General features: G+C 38.3%; 1 protein-coding gene across 1 annotated transcript in view; it reads right to left on the bottom strand.

The window, feature by feature from the left end:
• UBN2 (ubinuclein 2) overlaps positions 1-15,363 on the bottom strand; it is a 76,851-nt gene extending 61,488 nt beyond the window's left edge. The window contains exons 1-3 of the mRNA XM_014546703.1: positions 15,320-15,363; positions 12,751-12,832; positions 11,067-11,159 (exon numbers count right to left, since the gene is read on the bottom strand). Of these exons, the coding sequence (XP_014402189.1) occupies positions 11,067-11,159; positions 12,751-12,832; positions 15,320-15,363 (219 nt within the window). The remainder of the gene's footprint in view (positions 1-11,066; positions 11,160-12,750; positions 12,833-15,319) is intronic.
• Positions 15,364-15,725: the final 362 nt, after the last annotated feature.

Raw genomic sequence — 15,725 nt, 5'->3', positions numbered from 1 at the left:
GGGCACATCCCCAGGAGGAGGTGTGCAGGAGGCAGCTGATCAATGTTTCTCTCATTGATGTTTCTAACTCTCTATCCCTCTCCCTTCCTCTCTGTAAAAAGTAAATAAAATATATTTAAAACTATATCTATATAAAATATACTAGAGGCCCGGTGCACGAAATTTGTGCACAGGTAGGTCCCTAAGCCTGGCCTGCGATCAGGGCCTATCAGGTTCCCTGCCTCCCCGCCTCCTCCTTCCCTTGTTCCCTCAGCGCCCTGCCATCACATGTCATAGCAAGCGATCGAACTCCCATTCTCCCAAACTCCCGAGAGGACACTTTGCATATTAATCTTTTATATATAGAGACTTTCCAAAATAAAAAAAAAAAACCTTAAATTTTTGCTACATCTAAAATGAAGGAACCCCTTTAAGATTATTCCCCTAGGGTATTAGCTGACTATGACTCAGAAGAAAATTACTTACTGAGTCATTAGTACCTGCTTAACTTGATATTCAGTGTTTCAAGCCAATGCAGTCTGATTACACTGTAACACTAAGCTGGAAAACATATAAATAAACAAGATATTCTTGGTACAGGACCCCTTATTGCCTCCAGGAAATAAGAAATCTAATTAATAACCAACATCCATTTATCACCTATGGAAGACAGATCAAGCATGACACTAATTGCTAAGATTCCAGTCTTACAATTGAGAAGAAAAAATCCCCTGGTCACAAGGCTTCCCTATTTGTCCCAGTCCTGTCACAACCTAATCTTTCTCCACCTCTGTTGATTTTCTTAACCTACCAACAAGAAATAGTAGAGATTTAAATCAATGGAAAGAGAGCTAAGAGCCGATTTCACAGCCCAGAAATAGTAACACCCAGATTTCTATAATCACCTCTTATGGATACAGGGCCTTCCCCCCAGATACCCTAAAACTGCTGATTCTCAATTGCTCCTAAGGGATTTAAGGAAGTGGAAGAGAGTTATTCAGCTCAAAGAGGCCAAGGAATTAAAAGAGCAAGTCATGACAAGTGGTTACAATCAATAACTGCAATAAAGAAACTATTATTTGAGTTGAGAATTCTTTCTTGTCCTTTTTAACATCCCCCTTTAAGTTTGTTTTAAAATGTTATTATATTTTTATTGTATACGTAATATCATACTGTTGTTGGTCTATAGAAACTAACACTGTTACTTGTGCTTTGTAAGTAGAATTTATTTTGCTGGTGTGGTAAGAAGTTTGCCCAAACTGCTTTACCTGAAGCCCTTCCAAGTTGATCCTTAGTGAGCAGACACAACATAAGGTCAAAACAAACAGGAAAACCAGTCAAGGAAATTCCCAAAAAAGTTGTAACCCCTTAGCAAGTGTGAATGATCAACTAATAATGTGAGTAAATGACAGAATTCTTAAAACTCCCAGAAAGAGTGCATAAGCGCTTTATAACACCCACTTGTGTCAGTCCCATATTTATGGACATTAAAAAAAAATCCACATTTATTATGGACTTTTATTATTATAAAAATTTATAATTATTTTAAGTATAAAAATATATATCCTTTCCACTCAGTTGAGTGGTACTTACTATAAAGAAGTCACTCATTGGAAATTATATAGTTATTTTAAGATATTACCATTCTTTAAAACCTCTCTGACCTGGCTGGTGTGGTTCAGTGGTTGATGTCAACCTATAAACTAGGTCACAGTTTGATTCCCAGTCAGGGCACATGCCCAGATTGCCTCAATCCCCTTCTCTCATTGATGTTTCTAACTCTCTATCCCTCTCCCTTCCTCTCTGTAAAAAGTAAATAAAATATATTTAAAACTATATCTATATAAAATATACTAGAGGCCCGGTGCACGAAATTTGTGCACAGGTAGGTCCCTAAGCCTGGCCTGCGATCAGGGCCTATCAGGTTCCCTGCCTCCCCGCCTCCTCCTTCCCTTGTTCCCTCAGCGCCCTGCCATCACATGTCATAGCAAGCGATCGAACTCCCATTCTCCCAAACTCCCGAGAGGACACTTTGCATATTAATCTTTTATATATAGAGACTTTCCAAAATAAAAAAAAAAAACCTTAAATTTTTGCTACATCTAAAATGAAGGAACCCCTTTAAGATTATTCCCCTAGGGTATTAGCTGACTATGACTCAGAAGAAAATTACTTACTGAGTCATTAGTACCTGCTTAACTTGATATTCAGTGTTTCAAGCCAATGCAGTCTGATTACACTGTAACACTAAGCTGGAAAACATATAAATAAACAAGATATTCTTGGTACAGGACCCCTTATTGCCTCCAGGAAATAAGAAATCTAATTAATAACCAACATCCATTTATCACCTATGGAAGACAGATCAAGCATGACACTAATTGCTAAGATTCCAGTCTTACAATTGAGAAGAAAAAATCCCCTGGTCACAAGGCTTCCCTATTTGTCCCAGTCCTGTCACAACCTAATCTTTCTCCACCTCTGTTGATTTTCTTAACCTACCAATAAGAAATAGTAGAGATTTAAATCAATGGAAAGAGAGCTAAGAGCCGATTTCACAGCCCAGAAATAGTAACACCCAGATTTCTATAATCACCTCTTATGGATACAGGGCCTTCCCCCCAGATACCCTAAAACTGCTGATTCTCAATTGCTCCTAAGGGATTTAAGGAAGTGGAAGAGAGTTATTCAGCTCAAAGAGGCCAAGGAATTAAAAGAGCAAGTCATGACAAGTGGTTACAATCAATAACTGCAATAAAGAAACTATTATTTGAGTTGAGAATTCTTTCTTGTCCTTTTTAACATCCCCCTTTAAGTTTGTTTTAAAATGTTATTATATTTTTATTGTATACGTAATATCATACTGTTGTTGGTCTATAGAAACTAACACTGTTACTTGTGCTTTGTAAGTAGAATTTATTTTGCTGGTGTGGTAAGAAGTTTGCCCAAACTGCTTTACCTGAAGCCCTTCCAAGTTGATCCTTAGTGAGCAGACACAACATAAGGTCAAAACAAACAGGAAAACCAGTCAAGGAAATTCCCAAAAAAGTTGTAACCCCTTAGCAAGTGTGAATGATCAACTAATAATGTGAGTAAATGACAGAATTCTTAAAACTCCCAGAAAGAGTGCATAAGCGCTTTATAACACCCACTTGTGTCAGTCCCATATTTGTGGACATTAAAAAAAAATCCATAATTATGGACTTTTATTATTATAAAAATTTATAATTATTTTAAGTATAAAAATATATATCCTTTCCACTCAGTTGAGTGGTACTTACTATAAAGAAGTCACTCATTGGAAATTATATAGTTATTTTAAGATATTACCATTCTTTAAAACCTCTCTGACCTGGCTGGTGTGGTTCAGTGGTTGATGTCAACCTATAAACTAGGTCACAGTTTGATTCCCAGTCAGGGCACATGCCCAGATTGCAGGCTCAATCCCCAGTAGGGAGTGTACAGGAGACAGCTGATCAATGAGTCTTTCTTATCATTCATATCTCTCTCCCCTTTCCTCTCTGAAATAAATAAAAATATACTAAAAATATATTTAAAAAAACAAACAACAACAAAAACCTCTCTGGACAAAGTCTGTTGTCACATGCCCAGATTGCAGGCTCAATCCCCAGTAGGGAGTGTACAGGAGACAGCTGATCAATGAGTCTTTCTTATCATTCATATCTCTCTCCCCTTTCCTCTCTGAAATAAATAAAAATATACTAAAAATATATTTAAAAAAACAAACAACAACAAAAACCTCTCTGGACAAAGTCTGTTGTTTTTTTTAAAATATTTTTTTATTGACTTCAGAGAGGAAGGGAGAGGGAGAGAGAGATAGAAACATCAATGATGAGAGAGAATCACTGATCAGCTGCCTCCTGCACATCCCCTACTGGGGATTGAGCCCACAACCTGGGCATGTGCCCTTCACCAGAACTGAACCCGGGACACTTCAGTCTGTAGGCTGACATTCTATTCACTGAGCTAAACCAGCTAGGGCTGGACAGTCAGTTTTAAAAGACAAAAGACACACACACACACACACACACACACACACACACACTTGAGACTTTTTAAGAATATACTAGTGACCTGGTGCACAGATTTGTGCACATTGAAAGGAAATTAATTAGAAGGTGGCTGGCGGGGTGGGACTGGGTGAGACGGGCTGGACATGCCCTGGAGTCAACCTCCCGGGGTCCCTCCCAGGCTGGCTGCAACTGGGGTGGCACTGTGGCTCAAAAGGCATCTGTGGAGTGAGCGGGGTCCCTCAGCCTGACCTGTGGGGACCGGGCTCAAACCAGCTGACATCACACAAGGGGTCCCGGAGTGCAAAAGGGCACTCTGCAAAGTTGCTGTCGTACAGGGTGTGGAACACAAATGCAAGTGTGCAGTAAACCAGATTCGGGGCTGACAGTGCCCCAGCAACAACATAACCCATGGCCGAAGATGGAAGCACGTGGCCCTGCGAGGAATCGGGCTCCCTCCTCTTTGGTTTTGGGGTGCATCACTGCATTGAGCATCTGACCCCTGGTGGTCAGTGCACATCACAGCAACCAGTTGGATGGAGGTTGGGACACTTAGCATATTAGCCTTTTATATAGAGAGAAATTTTGTTTTTTAGTAAAAACAATGTTACTTCCATTTGATCAACTTTTATTTATAAGATTATTCGGAAATTACTCTCATACCATCAAATATCTTATCTTTCCTTTAAAATAAATATGAAGCTACTAGACTCTGAGAGTCCAAAATCACATAGAATTAAACATCAAAGGTGGTATTCAAAGTCTACGCAGTATAGTAAGTAGATTTTAAAGTCATAATGTGATTTCATAAATACTAATAAATGCCTGGCAGAATACATATCTTCCTATTCAGAGAGTCATTCAGATTCAAATAGTCTTAACTCAAGCCCTGCTAGGCACCAAGTATTGTGCTACACACTTTCATTTAGATTGCTGAATTTATATCCAATTCTAGGATAGCATGACCTTTCAAGATGGCTGGGTAACAGAGTGAGGAAAAAAAAAACCGCAAAAAGAAATCTTCCAACCATCTGCCCTAGAAGGTTTAGAAACAAATCTACACCCATCAAACTCAACCTCATTCCCTGTTCAAGAATATACATGGCCCCAGAAAAAGCAAACTCAACCTAGAAACTATCTAAAAACTGAATTGGAAACTAGGATATTTAGCCTAAATATTTGGAGCCTTAAAACTGAGAATAAGACCTGGCCAGTGTGGCTCAGTGGTTGAGCATCGACTCATGAATCAGGAGGTCAAAGGTTCACTCTCATCAGTGATGTTTCTATCTCTTTCCCTCTTCCTTCCTCTCTCTGAAATCAATAAAAATAAACATAAAACAAAACTATATATAAAAAACCAACAACAAACAAATAAAACAAAAAACTGTCAACAAGGAAGGCAGGGGGGGCCTATTTAAACTGTATCCTGCTTCCCTCCTACAGTAACCAATACAAATTTGGAGCCCATCGAGATGTCAAAAGTTGGACCTAGTTATTTAATAAGATTTATGTACAACAATCAATTTAGTAATCACTAGGTCATAATACCCCTTCCCCCGAATCCCCAAAAATTTAGCAATCGATGCTGACTATGCACTGCCACATCACCTAAAGAGCAACACAACAGGAAATAGGACATAGGCAATATAGGTCAGAACAGGAAAAGAAAACCACAAACTATTCAATACTGGGTGCTCCTCTAACAAGTTTCTACTCCCTGTAATTTCTGTTATCACTGCTTTTCAACTACTGTCTCAATCCTTCTACCCCAAGCAACTGCCACAAGAGAAAGGACACATCCTATCTAGGTTATCCTTCCCTTCTCCCTTAAGTGGTAGCCTACTCCACTTCATACAATTCCTCTCCAGCACAAGCAACAGCTACACATGTGAAATACCACAAAAAGCCCATAAACTTGACACTCGGGTCTTCCTCCAACCACAGCATTCACTAACATCACCAGTTATCTTTGCCCAAATCTGGAAACTCCCAATTGAATTTAACTTGCTCAGTTCTCTGAAACTTCTTACAAACACACTCTCCTCCACAATGGAAATGGCATATCCTCCCACATATACCACCAACCACTCTGCTCACAGAGGAAAAAAGGCAAAATGTAAAAGTAGATGGACTGGTGAGTTAAATATATTAGGAAAAAAATAGTAAAGCAAGTTCACCAACATCTCAAACCAGGCTTTGAGAAATGACCCACAGTTGAATTGTGTTTGGCCCAGTAGGTGTTCTAATTAGAAACCAACATTTAAAAGAAAGAGAGGTTCTTTCAACATTAAAGTTAAAAACATAAATAAAAATAGCCCAGCCGGCATGGCTCAGTGGTTGAGCATCGACCTATGAACCATGGTTCATAGGGCATATGCCTGGTTTGCAGGCTAGATCCCCATTGTGGAGCATGCAGAGGCAACCGATCAATGCTCTCTCATCATTGATGTTTCTATCTCTCTCTTCCTCTCCCTTCCTCTCTAAAATCAATATTTTAAAAATAAAGTAAATAAATAAATAAGAAATGTTAAAGAGATTATCTTGGGGTGGTGAATACATGATACAATATACAGATGTATTAAAGAATTGTATACCTGGAACATATAGAATTTTATTAACAAATGTACCCCAATAAATTCAGTAAAAACATAACAAATAAATAAACAAACAAATGAGATATAGAGGAACCTAAGCCCAAGTTCCTGCAGAGTAACAAAGGAATGGAGCTGAGTAGCAGCTGGTCCTTAGATGGGGCACGTGCTATCTGCTATTTCTGACAATTGCCCACATTTATTATCCATCTGGCCTACTTCACTGATTGAGCAGCAAAAATCATGGGGACATGAGAATTTGCTACTCCTAACCTATAGGACAGTAAACCAAGTCAATAAAGATTTTTGTTTGCTGTTTAAGAGTGATCTTTTGCGAGCACCTACACTGGACAAGTTATCTTCTCCCAGGTCACTTTTAGTGTGATGATTTTCTTAAAAGGTTCCAAATAATTTGTTGTGGTCTTTCAGAAGACCACAATAGTTAAGAAAAATCAGTTAAAAGTGACTGAAAGGCCATTTGGAATAGAATGCCTGAGCTAAAAGATCAAAATCAGTGGGGTATTCAATTAACAGAGGTTAAAATCCCATAGATGCTTATGTTAAAAAGCATTTATGACATATACAGAATAAAAGAGTAGTTCTTCACAAGAGTGATATGTTTACATGACTAAAAAGTATTTCACAGTTAGAAAGCACTTCCAATACTTCACATACTAATATTCTTTTTTTGTTTGTTTGTTAATCCTCACCCAAGGATATTTTTCCATTAATTTTTAGAGAGAGTGGAAGGGAGAGGTAGAGACAGCGAGAGAAACACTGATGTGAGAGAGACACATCAATTGGTTGCTTCCCGCACGTGCCCCAACCAGGGCTGGGTATTGAGCTTGCAACCAAGGTACGTCCTTGACTGGAATCAAACCTGGGACCCTGCAGTCCATAGGCCAACACTCTATCCACTGAGCCAAACCAGCTAGAGCTAATATTCTAATTTTAATCTGATGTTGATAAAACCCTTGTGCTGTAAGGTTGGCTAGGCAAATCTTATTGCCCCTCACAGATACCAAAGTATAAAAAAGACAAGAGCCTTCACTAAGGTCACCCTAGTTAATATGGCATAGATAGGCTCAGAATCCAGTTGTGTTAACTCGTAAGTCCTGTGGCTCCTTCCATTACAATACACTGCCTCTACTGCCTCTCATCTACTACTGTCCTACAAAGGGTAGAAAAGCTATTCAGGGATTACAGAGAAATGTGGTTCAACAGGAGACTGGAAGTATCCATTCAATGACTCTGCACCAAAGTCTACAAAATTCATTCTGATTTCAAGAACAGAACTGGCCCTTCACTCACTTTCAGATCCCCAAAGGAAAGTCATTCATTTCTATGGAACTGCTTGCCACTGCATTTGTATATCATACATATCTCTTGTCTTACCAATTATTTTGAAAGATTTTCCAGGAGACGGCAACTGCTATGCTGCATTTTGCGTCCAGTGTAAATGCTCAATACTTCATTATTTATACACAAAATTTAATAAATAACTCATCTTTCATTTCAAGAAACAAAGGCTAGAAACAGTCTTCATTAATTTTCAGATATAATGACAAAGACATCTAAATTGTAATATGAAGGAAACAAAAATAAGAAAAGGTAGCTAGGAATACAAGTTTTGTGTTTATAAACCTTAAAGAATTAAGCCCTCTTTTTTCTCATCAGCTGAAAAAATAATTAGAAAAAGAAAATCTAACTTTAGAGGGTTAACATGATTTTACATATAATATTTAAAAGATTTTTTTTTACTTAAAAATATAAAAATACATATAGACATCTGAATTTGCTACCCCTAAGCACCAATAAAAATCTTTGTTTTAGCTTAATGATTTTCGTGTTTTTAGTCCTCACCCAAGGATATATTTAGTGATTTTAGAGAGAAAGGAGGGAGAAAGAGAAACATCAATTGGTTACCTCCTCTACGTGCCCTTTTAGGTTTATGCACATAAAGCCTTCACGAGGCATGGCATTTTATTTATTTATTTATTTTTTTGTTAATCCTCACCATTTAAAAAAATTTTTTTATTGCTTTCAGAGAAGAAGGGGCAGGGAGAGATAGAGAAACATCAATGATGAATCATTGATTGGCTGTGAGGAAAGGAATTTTAAATCTTTACTTAGAATGAAAATCAGCTCTAGCCAGTTTGGCTCAATGGCTAGAGTGTCAGCCTGCAGACTGAAGGGTCCCAGGTTCGATTCCGGTCAAGGGCACATGCCCAGGTTGCGGGCTCGATCCCCAGTAGGGAGCCTGCAGGAGGCAGCCAATCAATGATTCTCTCTTATCATTGACTAGAGGCCCTTTGCACGAAGATTCGTGCAATACGCCTTCTTTCCCCTGGCTGCCAGCACCAGTTTTCCTCTTTCCCCTGGCTGCCAGCACCAGTTTTCCTCTGGCACCCGGGACCCAGACCTTCACTCTGGCCACGGCCTTCCATCTTCGCTCTGGACATAGTCTTCACTGCGGCTGGAGCCTTCAGTCTTTGCTCCTCACTCCGAATGGAGTCTTCAGTCTCTGGCCAGAGCTGCTCCTGTAGCTCCTTCTGCCCCCCACCCTCCCCCTCATAGCTTGATCGCTGCTTCGCCTGCAGACCTCGCCGACGGGCTCCTGGGTTCCAGGGGGCCACCTTGCCTGCGGCCCAGCTTTCCAATCACGATCACGATCATGATCATGAGCCAGAGGCAAGGCAGCTCCTGGGTCCCAGGGTGCCGCCTAGCCTGCGCCCGGCTTTCCGATCATGATCACGGCCACAGGGTCCCGCCACCCAGGGCCACAATGGGGGTCCCAGTTGGGGGAGGGGCTTAACTAGAAGCCCATTGCAGGAGGATTCCTGCAAGAATAGGGCTTCCTCTGGCCGATTGCGCTGCCAAGCCCCACTGCCCAGGGCCGCACACAGGGGTCCCAGCTGGCGGCGGGGCTTAGGTGGCACACGGGGGCCCGGATGGCGGCTCATGCTGGCTCACCCTGCCTGTAGTATGCAAATTAGCCGCCATCTTTGTTGGCGGTTAATTTGCATATTGCACTGATTAGCCAATGGGAGGTGTAGCAAAAGTATGGTCAATTACCATGTTTGTCTATTATTAGATAGGATGTTTTTCTCTCTCTCTCCCTCTCACTTCCTCTGGGGGTGGGGAATGAAAATCAGAGAGTATGTAGGTAAAATAAAAATCTAGAAAAGAAATACAGCCCCTTAATTTGGATTAGAACAAGAGCAACATTTTATCCCTGCACAATGACAATGCCTGGATATACACCAGTCAGTGGAAACTTAATTTTACACATCAACTAATTTCAGAACACTTATTTTTCTCTGTCAAGTACTATCCAAGGACTCCCCAGCAAGACTTAATACCATGCTACTAATAATTTACTATAGTACCATTTACAAGAGCAGGTTTTTGGAAAACTAAATCATTTGGGGATTGGTTAAATAAATTGTGGTATGTCCATACAATGGAATACCATGCAACCTTTAAAAAAAGAGAGAAAAACCTCTCTTTGTATGTTGTATTTGTTTGTTTGATTAAATATGTTTTCATTGAGTTTTTGAGAGAGAGAGGAAGGGAGAGGGAGAGAGAGATAGGAAACTTTGATGAGAGAGAAACATCAACATCGAATGGCTGCCTCCTGCACATCCCCTATGGGGTATTAGGCATGTGCCCTGACGGGGAATCAAACCAGGACCTCCTGTTACATGGGTTGACCACTGAGTCACACTGGCCAGATTTATATTTGTTTTTAATCCTTGATTTTAAAAAACTTATGGTTTTAATGTTGCTTAGCTTCAGTTTGAAGTGCAACTTTCACTAATAACTGCAATAAAAAGAAAAGCTTTGCTACAAAAAGGAAACAATCTATTGTGGCACAGAATATTAGAAGTACATAAACTTTTAAGGTAAACGACACTTTCAAAAAAATGTCATGCTGCTTCTAATTCTGATCTCAGGGGCCTAGAAGTACACACATTTATTCTCTTAACCCCTGAAGAGGCAGGAAGGGTTGAGAACTACTACACCAAGGACATTAAAGTAGCATTCTCAATGGCAGTGGAAAGGGCAAAGGATTCAAGCTAGACAGATCTTGATATGCAGCCTAGTTCTTGCCACCGGGTGACCTTAGATCAGTTCCTTAACCTTGAGCTCAGAGCCTCAGTTTCTCCATCTATAAAATGTGGTCAATACCACTTACCTTGTAGTTTTGTTATAAGGATTGGAATTAATATATGTTAAGCAAACTGCCTGACTCTAGAAGGAATAAAATAATGATGGCTATTCTTATAGCCATCACAAGCCCATTAGAATGTTTATTTGACTATGTATAACCATTTATTTCGATTCAATTTATGAGAACAAGATAAGATGGCCAATGGATATTATATGCTCTCTCAACCGATCACAGAAAGAAAATAGGCCAATAGGATAAAATTACCTAGGTGAAACACTTTATTATACTCACATATTTCATTTCAAACTTCTTAGCCAACATTTCCACTTCTTGCCTCTCTTTATGCTCATCATTAAATGGGTCTTCTGTGTGAATGGGCTTCTTCTGATTCAATGTGAGTGGGAAAAGAAATAGAAGTATTAGTATTAATTCAATCAGAGTTGAATATATCCTTAAATTTAATAATGAGAATCATTTTTTCCAAATATTAACAAATAATAATTTAAAAGCATTTAAAAATAACTAGAAAGAAATGTTGGTTTGTAATAAAAAATATTTACAGTTTTAACTGATTTTTATACATTGTAAATTTTTTTTTGGTGGATAAGAACTTAACAATGTAAACTGTCATTTCTGTAAAATGATTGTATGGTCACCCCATTCAAAAGAAGGCAAAAGAACTCTAAGAAAATTAGGTAAAAATAAAAACCCCACTTATAACTATAGTTTGAGATCGTCCCAACAAAGATTAACTGCTTTGGTCAGGAAATGCTTCTAAAGGAATCTCTAGGTTATTAATTTAGAGTCAGCATTTAATCATCAGCCCTGTGTTATCACTAGGTTATCGATAGCTGCTTTGGCTTTCTGCTGAGGCCCAGCATCAACCTCTACATCGCCTACATCCTGTCAACGGATATACAATCAGGGAATACATTTCACTTTTAAACAAAGCTAGAAAAGTGAAATAACTGCAAATAGAAAACATTACAGTTTACTTCTAGCAGGGGAGAGTGAAAGTTTATTATAATATTTATTAAACACACACAGCTAGGATCCCACATTTTCCATTTTTACCAAAACAAAGTATAAATAAACAAAACAAACTAAAAAATAAATCACATCTTTTACTAAAGTTTACTATTTTAACAGAAACATTTCATACATATGGCTTTTCAATATACAAAAAAGCCAAAACAAAGAGCTACAAAACAATTGACTAGAAAGTTAATTTTTTTAAAAAAAGGGAGGCTACATGTTTTTATTGAAGTAGCTTCTCAAGTAATTAATAATGAAAGTACTTGAAAATTTGAAATACTGGATACAGATTTGGTTAACCCTGAAGGGCAAGCGAAAAAATGCACAAAGGACAAATATCTGCACATTGTGAAATTGAGACACTTCATTCTGGATACAAAGGCTAAGATATAATCAGTCTAAAAAATATGACAGAAAAAATGGACAAGATGAATCCAAAACAATTCATCATACTTAGGACATTTAGAATAAAGGGATAATCATTAAAGTTTAAAGGAAATAATTTTAGAATCAATTTTTAAAATTATTATAATAACTAATAAACTACAGAATCCTTTATCCCAATAAGAGTTACCAATGGAAAATATAAACATGGTCCGAAAGGAAATATCCTAGCCAGAATAGACTAATAATAAAATAAGAAATACTAGGCATGTTCAGGGTACGACCTTATGTTGAGACTAAAGTTAAGGACATTAAGGACAGTGAGCAACTACCATGCCTTGCCATTATAAACTGTTCATGTCACTGTGAAGTCCAAATATTAGGTCTTACTACTGGTCTGACTAGTTTTACATGTGCAAACAAACACTTTTTTTTAAAAATAAGAACACCTTATATGACATTCTAAAATATCTTATGTAGACTTTATATAGGCATCAAAAGTAAATCTCATATTTACTCGACAATCTACAAATATAACTTTACAAAACTTACTCACTTTTCTTTCACAGTTAAGAAATAACTCCCTACCTATAATCAAGGCTCTAAGTAAGTTGTATGATTTTTCAGGTGAAAAAGATCTGAAAATTAGTAAATATCGAAATCACCAACTGCCACCAGGCAAAATTGAGACAGTAATTTTGTTCTTTGACCTTAACTCAAAACCATTTTCAGGAGATCTTTCATATATGTTAACCAAAACATGCAATATAAAAAGCAGTGGGCCCTGGCCTGTGTGGCTAGCTCTGTGGTCGGCAAACTGCGGCTCTCGAGCCACATGTGGCTCTTTGGCCCCTTGAGTGTGGCTCTTCCTAAGCCTTAGGAGTACCCTAATTAAGTTAATAACAATGTACCTACCCATATAGTTTAAGTTTAAAAAATTTGGCTCTCAAAAGAAATTTCAATCATTGTACTGGTGATATTTGGCTCTGTTGACTAATGAGTTTGCCGACCACTGGGCTAGCTTGATTGAGCACCGTCCCATGCACAGAGAGGTCACCAATTCAATTTCTGGTCAGGGCACATGCCAAGTTTCAGGTTTGATCCCCAGTAAGGAGTATGCAGGAGGCAGCCAATCGATGTTTCTCTCTATCATTAATGTTTTTCTCTCTCTGACTTCCTCTATCTCTAAAATCAATTGAAAAAAATTTCTAAATTAAAAAAAAATACATTTTTTTCAAAAGGCAATGGAATACTATAGAATTCTATAACTGTATAATTATGTTAACATGATTATCTTTATTTTTCCTTTTATAGTAAACTAGAGGCCCGGTGCATGAAATTCGTGCGGGGCGGGAGGGGGGGCGGTGCTCAGCCCAGCCTGCACTCTCTCCAATCTGGGACCCCTTGGGAGATGTCTGACTGCAGGGATCGGGTCTAAAACAGCAGTCGGACATCCCTCTTGCAATCCGGGACCACTGGCTTCTAACTGCTCCCCTGCTGGCTTGATCGCCCCCCTAACTGCTCCCCTGCTGGCCTGATCGCCCCTAACCTCCTCTGCCTGCCAGCCTTATCGCCCCTAACTGCTCTCCCCTGCCAGCCTTATAGCCCCTAACCGCCTCTGCCTCAGCCCCTGCCCCCGTGACTTTGTCCGGAAGGATGTCTGGATGGATGTCCAGAAGATGTCTGGTCTAATTAGCATATTACCCTCTTATTAGTATAGAAAATGTTCAATGAATCATTCTGGATATACAAAAAGCCAAAACAAGCCTGGCCGGTGTGGCTCAATGGCTGAGCATAGACCTACGAACCAGGAGGTCACATGCCAGGGTTGCAGGCTTGATTGTGAGCTTAATCCCCAGTGGGGGGAGTGTAGGAGGTAGCCAATCCATTATTCTCTCTCATCACTGGTATTTCTATTCCTCTCTCCCTCTCAAGAATCAATAAAATTTAAAAAAAAAAAAAAAAAAGCCAAAACAAATTCATGTTCGGTTCTTCTGGTTTACTATGAGTCAAAAAATTGTTTCTTTTGTAGCAATTACTGCCAAAATGTATTCCTAAATTGTACTATTTCCCTTTAGCCAGAAATGGTGAACAAATTAATCTTTCAGGATAGAGATGATTGCAATGCCTCAGTCATCATCCTGAACCACTTAATGAGGACTCAATACTCTACAGAAGTAACAAAGGTTAAGGGGTTTAGCTAACTTGTGTCCTGACAACCTGAAAGGATATTTTGATTTTCACATTTTGCCAACATTTGCTCATTTAATTTCACTTTTCCTCATTAATAAAAAATATAGAGTATAGAAAAAAATTCTATACTGCATTCAGTTAATTAGGGTTTTATTGTTCATTTTGTATTTATGAAGGGGGATGATTTAAGTACACCTCAATATAGATGGTGTTCACAGGTAACACATTTTTTATACCTATACCTATCAACTTAAGGATCTAAAGCTAAAATTTTCTTATTCAATGATAGATGGCTATTTCAAAATTTTAGAATCTTTTTCTTTTAACTTTTATAAGATCTCTCTTCCTCCCCTTTCCACTCTTACTCTGCTATATGGTATGCTGTTCAATTACAATAACTCAAAATTAAAACTATTTAGAAAATATTACAACATCCCTAAAAATAACTGGATTCCCCCTAAAGGGAAGAAAAACCAAATCTGGAAATTATCACTTTCCAGACCAATTATAATGTCCACACTTTGCTTTTTAATGGTCTCTCTTCCTAGGATTTCCTTTCATGGGTCTAGGACAGCCGTGGGCAAACTACGGCCCGCGGGCCGGATCCTGCCCATTTGAAATGAATAAAACTAAAAAAAAAAAGACCGTACCCTTTTATGTAATGATGTTTACTTTGAATTTATATTAGTTCACACAAACACTCCATCCATGCTTTTGTTCCGGCCCTCCGGTCCAGTTTAAGAACCTATTGTGGCCCTCGAGTCAAAAAGTTTGCCAACCCCTGGTCTAGGACAACTTTATTTTAGAAAAGTATTTTCTATAATTATGTAATGAATATGTTCATTGGAAGCAAGCATAGGAAAATCTGACAAATCTTTGCTGCAAAGATGCATTAACGTCCTCCTTTGTAAAATGGAGATAATGGTTCCTACCTCATGAAGTTCTGCTGCACAAAACTAGATAAACCATGCACCATACTTACAACTGTGCCTAGCACACTGTAAGAAGTAAGTAAATGTTAGATGTATTTTCACTCAAAAAGGATGCTTTTCATCTGCAATTTATAACAGATTAAGAAGTAAAACTGCAACCTACTTAAATTAGAAGATGAAATACAATTTATTTGAAAAATACAGCAATCCAGTATTTTCAAAAATATTTTGGGGGGAAAAGTGACATAACATTTATAAGTAACAGGGGCACTAAAATGAGCTTAATAGGCAAAATGTTATGAGGAAGTAACCAAAATTATCTCTACCCTTAATTCATTTTGGTTGAAAACATTTAGTAATGATTTGACCAAACAGCATTTGTAAATAATGATCAAAAGATTAGTTG

This window comes from Myotis brandtii, unplaced genomic scaffold (genome assembly GCF_000412655.1).
Source record: "Myotis brandtii unplaced genomic scaffold, ASM41265v1 scaffold455, whole genome shotgun sequence".
Lineage (NCBI taxonomy): Eukaryota > Metazoa > Chordata > Mammalia > Chiroptera > Vespertilionidae > Myotis > Myotis brandtii.
Note: the sequence above shows the minus strand (reverse complement) of the source record. Positions and strands in the feature narration are given on the sequence as shown.